The sequence below is a fragment of the Pterocles gutturalis genome, unplaced genomic scaffold, assembly GCF_000699245.1.
Source record: "Pterocles gutturalis isolate BGI_N339 unplaced genomic scaffold, ASM69924v1 scaffold33527, whole genome shotgun sequence".
Taxonomy (NCBI): Eukaryota; Metazoa; Chordata; class Aves; order Pterocliformes; family Pteroclidae; genus Pterocles; species Pterocles gutturalis.
This window is the reverse complement of record NW_010113900.1, coordinates 1-11,042: the sequence shown is the minus strand read 5'-3', so window position 1 is coordinate 11,042 and position 11,042 is coordinate 1. Positions and strand designations below refer to the sequence as shown.

General features: G+C 47.3%; 1 protein-coding gene across 1 annotated transcript in view; it reads right to left on the bottom strand.

The window, feature by feature from the left end:
• LOC104462652 (histone-lysine N-methyltransferase 2A-like) overlaps positions 1-1,546 on the bottom strand; it is a 27,875-nt gene extending 26,329 nt beyond the window's left edge. The window contains 2 exon segments of the mRNA XM_010074688.1: positions 1-371; positions 1,525-1,546. The exon segment at positions 1-371 is cut by the window's left edge and continues 1,318 nt beyond it. Of these exon segments, the coding sequence (XP_010072990.1) occupies positions 1-252 (252 nt within the window). The 5' untranslated portion in view covers positions 253-371; positions 1,525-1,546.
• Positions 1,547-11,042: the final 9,496 nt, after the last annotated feature.

Sequence of the window (11,042 nt, the reverse complement as noted above, 5' to 3'; positions counted from 1 at the left end):
ACCAGGCTTAAATTTAGATTTCAGTGGGGAGAGCTTACTAGTTCTTAATTTCTTGATTTTAGTTGCTTGCTGAAATGTAGTGGATGGCGACCGTTTGATTTTTTTCAGACTCTCTTTTTCTTCTTTACTGCCCTTCTGAATGTCCGACGCGTCCTTTACTTGTGACAATTTGAACTTCACGCTTGTAAGCGTTGGTGGTCTTCCTCGTCTTTTTTCCCCGCTCTTCAGCTCCTTCTTCTTTACTTTCTCCATGGATGTGGTTTCAGACTTGCTTGAAGGGGAACACACTGACGAAGAGTCTGACAGAACAGCTGAACTTCGGTCGGAACTGCTCCGGGGCCTCCCGCGAGGTTTCCGTGGACTGGACTTAACTGCGAGGGAAGCAGAGAATGCAGAGCACACATTAACTTTCTCCGAGTGTCGGATCTACACTACCCAGGTCACACAAGTACTCACTCAGTAGAAGTCACACTGCCTGTACAAGTTGCCAAGACATTCCAGGTAATCAACAAATAAAATACAGTTTTATCAATGCATGTAAAGAGTACCTTCACAACACACCTCTTCTCTCATATAAAATCGGAATTAGAAAACTTTTTAAAAGTGCAAGCTTGCCTTTTCACAGTGGCACAAAACCACCATCAACCTAACGTTAAGAGGGAACAATAATTCCTAAGGGCACGTGCCATCTTTCAAACACATTGATCTGTTGGTTTGGGATTTTTTTTAAGTAAATCACAAGCAGCTGAAAGGGAAAAAAGATCCTTCTTCTCTAGTACCATCCATCTGCACTGCTAAGGGACAGGTTAGCAAGGCAGGAATGTCCAGGGAGAGTCTGGAATCACCAAGGAGATGCGCAAGACATGATGACTCACCTCCACCAATGGATTTCAGCGCACACCCCTGAGCCCAGCTCTTCCAGGTCTGGGTCTCCACGCAGCTCTGACAGGCACCTCATTCCTCACGTCAAACACCCTGCAAGCAAGGCTCCCCGCAGCGAAACGCGCTGGGCGAGGCCGAGCTGAGCAGATCGTTGTGGTGAATGAGCAGCACGCTGCGGTGAGAGCATTTATTGACCAGAACCTAAATCAAAGCCAAGCTCATTCACTTGCAGTCCCATCGTGATTCAATCCTACATCCTGACAGCTGGAAACATAACAATTTTGCTACAGCTCATCGTCAAGCACTCTATATTTGTTTTGTTTCCAAAAAAGGGAAGGTTCCAGTGACGGGCGATAACGAGTCTACTGAAAGATACTGAAATATTCAAACCAGTACTAACTAGATCCTTACTACTGAAATAATTGCCTCTCCAAAACACTAACAGGAGGTTTCAAATACTGGTTTCATCAGTATCACTCTTTCCCTGCTCCATAACAGATCAGCTGGAAAGGGTCCTAAACTACCTGAGCTGAATCCAAAGCTACAGTGGATGAGATTTGGCAGAACCAACAGGAGAAGCACGGCAAAACCACTGCAAAGGAGAACACAAAGTCAACATCCAGTCCTGCGGCTTGAACATACCTGTGGGGGACCTGGTGGGGCTTCGGACTTTGACTTCTTCATCTGAACCAAAACCTAAAAACTGTTCATCCTGCAATGAGAAAGAGGATTGAAATTTGAAGACACAGATATTAACATTAAAACAAACATAACTACAAGCAAAGCACGAAAAGGTTCTAGAGGATTGTCCCTCCCCAGGTAACACGCTGGCATCTGTTCTTCTAGCAAACAGTTGGTAGAAAGGAAATACCACTTGTATATACACACATAAAGGAGCTATAGTTCACAGCTAGGGAACGATCAAAAAGAGTTCTGGGGAAACAAAGGACAAATATATGTGGAAACAAACACTTAATGCTGCTCACATCAAAGCACAAAGGTCTACTCTTACAAGCTATTATTCAAACTACCCTAAAGACATACTCCCGCAAAAGAAGCCCTTCCCTGTTTGTTTTTCTGGTACCAATGTGGACTAACTTCCTCCAAACTGGTGGAAAAGCCTCTTTGGATGAGCAGAAGCATTTGAGGTCTATAATTCTGTCTGAGAATCCTGGAGCTTGAACAAGACCTCAGGGCTCCCTCCGGTCCCTTTCCAACAGCTTCCCTGAGGGAGTGCTTGCCACCTGCTCCCAAAAGACCAAACGGCAACACTTACAGCCTCTGGAAGCAGAACGCACAAACTTTTTTGGAGCCTACAGAGACTGGCTTGCCTTCAGACGAATCCCACCCCATCAGCTCCATCATACAACAACCTCCAAACATGGCTAAGGAACAAGTTTAAGTTAGTACATCAGCAGAACAAGCTTTCTCTCAGAGGCACCAAAGGTTGTTTCCTCTCCTACGGTTTCCAGCAAAGTCACCACCAAAAAACATTCATTGCCAAGGGACCACAACCTTTACTAATTGTTATATTGCAGAGAATAATGAAACTAGCAGCTGTATGGGTAACATTATGGAACATCAAGGAGCACTTTCTTAAAAACTGACTCTTGATTACAGTAAAAGTGTTTTTTTGTTGTTGGCTTGATTTTTGTTGTGTGTTGGTTTTTTTTAAATTCACTTCAGACTTCATCGTGAGGAGGGATGGAAACCTGACTCCCATTGTAAAGCTTCTCCCTCCAACAGAGGCATGTCTTAAAGGCAGTCTGGTCATGTTAAGACAGGTTTTTCAGGGAGTATTCAAAAATGTCAGTTCTGTCTGTCTGCCACCAAAATTTGTGACACATCCTGGTTTTTACATTTTTGCAGCTTTCCCAGTCCGATTTCACCTCAAGTATTTATGTCCACCAGCCTTAAGTTTCCTATGAACTTTCAAAACAGAGATGTCACTTGTTGCTTGCTTCTTTAAACCTCTGTGCAACGTGGCTGCACGCTAGAAAGTACCTACGCTGCTTCTGTCACAAATAGAGCCTGCAAAGAGCTCGGAGAAGAGCAAGCTTTACAAGAACAGGATCCTGAAAGGAAAAAAGTGCAACACTGTGAACAGAAGGTAAGCTGTGCAAAGAAATAACACCATTTCCTGCTGTAGCTTAGGCCTGATAAAAAGACTTTGTCAAAACAATGCCTTTTTCCTGCCTTCTGCTTTCTCCATGAAATTTCTAATTCATCTCCTTACAGGACAGACCATGAAGAAAGTCTCAGCTACTGAAACCACAGTTTAGTTTTAAAGAAATTAAACCACACACACTGAGACCCATACCCAGGAAAGTCGTGACGTGATAAAAAGCACAAGGCTTAAGAAAAACTATTTCTCAAAATTTTCTGCTCAGTTCCTGTTTGATGAGCCTCAGAATCAAACAATTCAAACAGAGCAAATATTGTGAACGGAAGGCCATTCAAGTCTTCAGCACAGATAATGCTCTAGCGAGTCACAAACAATACATACAAACACAGGCTGCAGCTCACAATCGCTGTAAGCAGATATCAGAGCACGCTGCTGGAGCAGGGGATGGTCCTGCCCTTCCTCACGTCCCTGCTGCCTATCTGCTCTTTGTAGCAGCAGCACTAATGCCAAGAAAACTGGAAAAAGCAATGATAGAGCAATATAAAAGCCATAAAACTGTGACAAAATGCATTGTTTCTACCCGAGGAACCTTGCAAAGACCCCCCCCAAAATCTTTCCCAGAAAGGGAAAAGCTACCACCTCTCAACTCAAACCCTAGAGCAATAACACCAGAGCGAGAACGGCTGCAGGAGCGCCCAGCTCCCGCTCGCAGCACTGCGGCTCAACAGCCCTCACGCCTGCCTGCCGCTCCCCGAGCACGTGGGCTCCCCGCAAGACGTAAACACTGCTGGGCAGCCACTGCCTTCGCGGGGACGCGCCCGGGAAAGGCTCCTCGGCACCGGCCAAGGGAAAGGCTGTCCACAGAGACAAATCCGGGATGACACAGTCTGAACACTGAGAATGAAGCAGAAAAATAACAAGCTACCCTAAGAACAGCCAGGTTTAGAAACGCGCAGGGAACAGCTGCTCACCCCACGCAATTTCTTCTTCATTAGCCTACCAAAAATCGAGATCTCCAGCATTTCCAAACACACAATTGTGCAGGTATAGCGTACAGCGGGTCCAGGGAAAGGCCGAATAACGCTGACTTTTGCCTGTACGAGCACTTGTCCCCCAAGGAAACAGAACTCACTGCCACAAACAGAAGACTCTTACAGCACATATACAGCCCCTTAGAGGAGAATCCTATAGACTGCTTGGTGAAAGAAGCCAGCAGCAATTTTATTTCCATAAAACAATTCATTTCCGAGTCTTCCAGCTCTAACTAAGCAGCTCCCCAGCGCTTTGTTGGTTTGCTGCATGGGAAGAGCTCTAACCAAGGGGTGGCTCACCTGCTGTACCCCTAGAACCACCAGCCTGCAGCCCAGAAAGCACACAGAGAGCACTCCCTACGCAGTGCCAACCTGCTCAGTTTCCAACACACCACCTAAAACACTAAATAAACAAACAAATCACTTTCAGGAAGAGTAATTTACAAGACTGAATTAGAGACCATCCTTGCCCAGAGTGGCACATAAGTTCAGAGTCATCTAAAGCAATACCTTACACAAAATCAGTTGCTGGCACTGGACTGACACAGGTATGAAACGCTCGCTGTTGGCCAACAACTGCAAACCCGGGCTAGCAAAGGAAGAGATGCATCTAGTACAGTCTCATGCAGTTGCAAATAAAAATAACCTCACATATAACAACAAAGTTGTGAAGTTTAGGAACAGGAAACAAGCATGCATTTAAAGCTACAGCTTGACAGATTGTTGTTCAAAGGTACCAGCGCCACAGGACCAAAGTGTATTTTCTGCAAACTGCTCCTCTGCCCAGAACAAAACACCAGGCCAGAAGACACACAGGAGCCCATCCTGTGGCTTTCTCACGCTCCAGCCACTCCTCCACCTCCTGTGCTCTTTATGAAAAGAACGAGGTATTCCACTTCTATTTCCCCTCAGAAGTGTGCTCAGATCCACTTCCCGGCTGCCTGGCCAGAGGAGGATTTCCATACCAGCACGTGGTGAAGACAGCTGGAGAGGTGAGGAAACAACGATCTCTGCAGGACAAATCCCCGTTCCTGCTATCCCGAAATGTCCATCCTCACCCCAGTCACCATCAAACAACCCTGACAGATAAAACTGCTCTACAGATGGAGGCTGGGACCACGATGTGAATAATAAAACACACTGACCTCAAAACGGTCGTTCTCACTACCTGAGCAGACAGCCTTGTCGCTTATCAGAGAAGATCGAGACGGCCACCACCCACCAGGATGAATTTGCCATGCTAAACCACCCAGTCGGCCATCATAGGTCCAAACGCAGGTTTGAGGCAAATTAAGCAGGAACAGCCTCCCTCTGGTTTTTCAGAAGTGACTATAAAGCGCGACAGATGGAGAGTGATTAAAAACCATAATGGCTTTGAACGTGACCTCATTTACCTGAGAAAGAATAATGCAACAGAAAAAAGGTCACTCGGGATTATGAATAAAAGGATGAGGGAAGGCTCGCCTCATGTGCAAGCCCAAGCAGGCAAGCGGCAATCTCTCCACAGGCAGCAGCTTCCATACACATCCCCTGCCCAAGCATTACGCTACCTCCACTGGTTTAAACATCAAAAGTTTAAAGGCTTGAAGAAAGAAAGAGTGAAGAAAGGCTCTTCCTGAAGTAACCCAGCTACTACAAGAGCAGAAGAGCTGCACACAAACACCTATTACAGTGTTTTCGAGCAAAATTTCTTGTCAAAGAATTTCCGACTACAGATCTTGCAGGAAAGTCTGCCTTCAAATGAGAAGCTACCCTGAAGATACGGACTGATGTTCCCATCTCTACCTGAGGAGCAACAGTATAACCCATACCACTACGGATCCAGAAAGTTGCACAGGACTGTCATCAAAGCTGTCAGAAGCACTAAACCAGCAACACTGCCATTCCAACCAGCTCTTGGAAAGATTTGTTTAATTTTACAATAGAGTTATCTGAACAATGCTTCACTTCTCTTGGTTTTGGCCCCAATTCTACAGTACCTCATCTTCTTGGAAAGAGAGAAGCTATTTTTAGAAGACCATCCAGAAGCCTGCTTAGTAACTACAGCACAATATCTAACCAACTCCTCTTCTTTCGGCAGAGTAAACATCCTGGGAGGCTGGCAATAAGTAACCCCAAGATAAATGCCGGGAGCACTCTGCGCTTGTGTCGGGAGTGGAGTCATCTGGGAGTTCAGGGAAATACTTCCCAAGCGATTACTCCTGGTGCAATATTGCTCATAAGCGGCGGAGTACTTGGGGTTACTGTTATGTACCAACTCAGCTGAGGGTCTGCTCACCCTGTCGTTCTTTAATTAGACAAAAGCTCTGAAGAGGAGTGACGCACAGACTCTGCTGGGAATTCGCCTCCGAGCAGCACCGATCTACACAGATCAGCTCTCGGCCGGGTCACCCCCACACGACAGCCCCCAGACTACAGCAATGGGAAGATACACCCCTGCGCCCGCGTTGCAGCTGTATCCTGGGCCACTGACTATGACAATACAACTGTGATTAGGGCTGCACCTTCCAGAGTCCCTCGGACAACACCTAATTTTAGAATTGCAAAGAGCAAGTTGTTCTTTACAGGGCTCGAGCGCAGACAGCGCCCGTTCCGACAGCTTTACCGAGCACGCAGACCAGTCCTGCCAGCCTGCCTGAAGGAAAAGGAGACTCTCCAGGGCTAGGGGCTAACAACACAGCCGGTCTCCTGCTATTTGGCCAAACTGCCAGCAGTGGAGCAGACTGACAACAGCAGCCCGCTAACAAAACACAAGTGGTCCCTGCTCTCCACAGAGTCCCACTTCCACCCTGGATGAGGAATTCTGATTGACCATTTCCACTCTGAACAAAGACAGATGCTTTTTAAAGCACCTGAAACAGTCTCATTCTGGTTGCAACAAGCTTTCAACACCACCTCCGAGGAAGAGGGTCAGCCAGAGTACTACCTAGAAAGATTTAGCTTGCACCCGCTGGGAGAAAAGCGAGACCAAAGCCTGCTGGACTACATCTAAGAGACACTGGCAACACACTGCTTCTGGCAAGTGAAATCGCTCTCTCTCCAGGTTCCATAATGGCTGCTTAGAAAGCAATGCTTCAGCTGGACTCAGCCGAGGAGAGGAAAGAATTCTCGAGCTTGCTGTTCAATAAAAGCAGGCGCAGATAACAAAGTTGCCCAACACACCCCAGCAGTGGGCTGCAAAACTTCAGATATTTGTGCACACACGCAGCCATGCTCTAAAACTGCTGTAGCGATGCAGTAACCAAACCTCTAGTAGTGGCAAACCAAGACCATCCAAACCCCAGAGGGGTTTACATCGTGTGGCCACCTAGCTGAAAGGATTCAGCTGCTTGAGAAGCAGCACGTTTGAGTGGTGTGCAGGAACCCACCTTCTTTGCCAGAGTCACCCTCCGTGGCCACCGCTGCTGCAGAGAGACACGGTACAGGCAGCAAGCTTTGGCACCACAGCTGGAAAACCTGCAGCCAGCGCGTTCCCTCGCACACAGCCACGAGAGCACAGCGCCTGCGCACGTCGTGACCCGCTCGCTCCTGGAAGCCATCCGCACCGCTCCTCGTGCACTCAACAGGGCAGGAGGACGCAGCCTCAGCAGGGACGCGCTTGGGAGCCAGCTAAAGGAGGCTGAGAAGTGAATCACTAACACAGAGTCACCCTGTCTCTTCCCTCATTTCCTCCAGATGCAGTACAGTAAAATCTGTAGCTGAGCGCTTCGATGACAATACGGAAGCACACAGTGAAACACTGCTGCAAGAGTCTGTCCCGCAAGTTTTCCATCTGAAGGAAGTGCTACATCGAAAAGTCCCCAGAGCAAACTGGTCAGCGCACATCGCTGCTACTTCTGAAACCACCTTACCTACCCGCCACTGCTGTCAGCGAGACGAGACACCACCTTCCATCAGAAACAGCTTCTCATGGGGAACCCCCAAGTCCCTTCTGCCACAAAGCTTCACTGAACCACTCCTCTGAGGGTTTCGAGTACCGTGCAACGCAGACCAAATCACGGACAGAGGAAACTCACCAGGATGGCTGAAAGACGTACTTTTATTTTCACACTTCCGACAAAGGAGCACCCAAGCCTTCAGCAAGGAGAAAAAGCACGAAGGAGCCCTCCATCTCCTGGGCTGCAATCTGTCTCGTCTTCACCACGCATCTCTTGTTTTAGATCCATACCTCCGAGCAGTTATCTCCCCAGGCACGTGCTGTCATCATGTCACCAGTCAAGGGCAGGGCTCTGCACCTCCGCCTCACATATAAACACTCAGGAAGGTTTACAGTCAACATTCAACATAAAACTAGGAGAGGAAATTTTGAGGCAGACAGAATTTTAATGCCTGTGGAGGAGAGAAATGATCTGCACTTCCAGCTCAGGCGTGAACACAGCAGCAGTATGAAGCCACTCCTTCTCTCAGCACATGGATCTAGCACCATTCCAAAACAAGCCAGCCGCTGGTGAACATCCGACTCTAATGCTTACCTCGTAAAAAATTACGATCCACGTATAATTACAGCGGCACTACGAGAGACACCGTCATCGCTATGACGTTCCATTTCAAACCTCAAGTTTCTGCAGCTTTCAAGCTGATGCAGATTTATGGAGTAAACTGTCAACGTGCATCCAACACGCCCTCAACTTTCACATCCCAAAGCCTCAGTTAAACTTCAGGGGTGGCGAATTGACAGAAGCAGCAGATATTTAATAACTACACACAGGCTCCTTTCACACCAGATACCAACGTAACAAATCAAGAAAACACAACCAAATGTCCCTCATCGCTAAAGCACCGTTCACATCAAGCAGAGAGGATAACATACAGTACAAGTGCCACAGTTTTCAAGCAGTTACAGCTTTACTGTGCAAAAAGTCCGCCCCCAACTCTTGTGGTTCCAAAATCAAGTATCATAATGTTGCTCCCTTAAAGCAAGCTGGTTTCAAGATAACTCAGTGAAACTCCGAGCTGCAGCAGAAGTCAAGGATTCGTACACAGTCATCAGAACTTTGCGGTGAGTATGCAGTGCATCCTAGAATTCAGGTACTTTTTAGACTAGAAAGAAACTCTGCTACGTTCCACAAAGCGGGCAAGGAGATGGGAAAGCCTGCACACAATACCTGCCCTGGAAAAATCTGTTACATCCAATTTTGATGGTAACACCCCATTTCAACAGGTACTCGCACAAGAATGCAGCATGCCACCAAGAGGTCAAAAAATAAGCAGGCAGACCAGACCAGAAGTCATCCGTAAAAAGACAACACAGCTTCTTCCGCGATCACCACAGGCTTCTGAACTCAAAGCAACAACTCAGAGTTTATTCCCAGTGCAGAACGCCAACTCAGCTGAAGATTGTAACTGGCCTGGCTATAACATCTGCAGAATAAGTCACTGGGCAGAACTAGGTCCTTCAACAGGCTTTGTTTCTTGAGCATCACCAAAGGCAAGAAACCAAATCAGTGAGCCAACTGAATCTGAATGCTTGAGGGTATCCACTCTCCAAGTCAGCCCAAGAACACAGGCACTGGCTGCAAATTGAGAGTGAGGAAAAGCACCCCAGGGTCTACCCCTTCCCTGCTCACAAGCGGTCAAGGTGAATCGCAGCCTACAGACCAAGACCTAACAAACTTTCACCATTACTTTCCACTGTATGTAATGTTACCAGACAGAAGTTTTTATCAGCTAAACAGAAAAGTGATGTAAGTCATAAAATTCTTAAGATCCAAGAGACTCTGTCTTCATCAGCTGCTAGCACCAAGAACTATTTGAACTATCTTGTTTTACAGCAAAGATGCCCAAAGGCACTTGCCCTGAAGGCCAAGCTCACAAAGATCTTTCAAAGATGCTTTAGAGCTTTTTTGAGATGCAAATATCTACTTTAAGACAACTCTTATTAATTAAAAGAACCCCAAACAACCCAAGGACATCTTAGAAAAAAAAGAAGAAAAAAAAGAAACAAAGCAACCCGCCTGCCCCCACATAAAAACCTCCCAAGTTCAACCCTGTGGTCAGGTTGGTTAGCCAGACCTCAGTCATTTCTGCCACCAAACTAGCGCTCCGGAGATACTCACTGCTTTCAAGTAGACCCGGTAAATTCCATTGAACCTAGTCTATTGCAAACAGAAAAATGTACAAGTGTCCTAAACCACAGTCTCTAAGGCACTGGTATTAAATAAACGGGACGCTGCCAGGCAGCCCCAGATAAAACCCCAAGGGCTGTACTGGTGACCAGCTCTGCGCAGGCAAACACGGTCCCCTTCCTCCCCGCACCGCAGCCTGCTGGAGCGGGAACTCTGCAGCCTAGGAATTACTCCAGCTCAGACGCGAGTGACGAGCTCCACTTCACGGCACCCAACAGAAAAGACCAAAACCAAGCAGAGAATACATGACAAAACTGTATTTTTACGAGTGTTTTGATAAAGTCTGATACCGCCAGCGATGGAAAAGCAAAGCAACTGCTCTTTAAACGGGAAAAACAGACAAAAATACTCTCACCCATCCACAGATAAGAGACAGAACTGGCCTTTCAAAAAAAATAAAGCATTCTTGCTACGAAGGACCAGGGGAATTTTCTTGCTGGTGCAAAGATGCAGCTAACAAGTGATGCACAACAAGAATCAGGGGAAAGGAACGCTGCAGCTTGTAGTAAGTAACACACCCCCATCATGTCTTCCCTGTTCTGTCAATAGGTGGGTTGTTGTCAGACTCTTGCTCTGGCTGCCTTATAAAGACTTTAAAAAAAAATAGAAATGAAGGCAGGAAGAAGAGCAACTCAAAAGACTCCACCAGGCCAGGATGGGGGGGCGAAAAAAAAAAAAAAAAAAAAAAAAAAAAAGAGCGACAGCCAGCGCTCTGGATGCCAGTGAACGGCGCTCGCACCAGGCCCCGCAGCCTCGGGGTCCTGTTGGGCATCCACGGCTGAGAAAGGGGACGTGGGCCGGCGAGCGGCACCCCCCGGGGGCACACCGGAGGGGCCCGCACCCCCCCGAAGGACGCGTTACCCTGCAGAGTATCCTCCG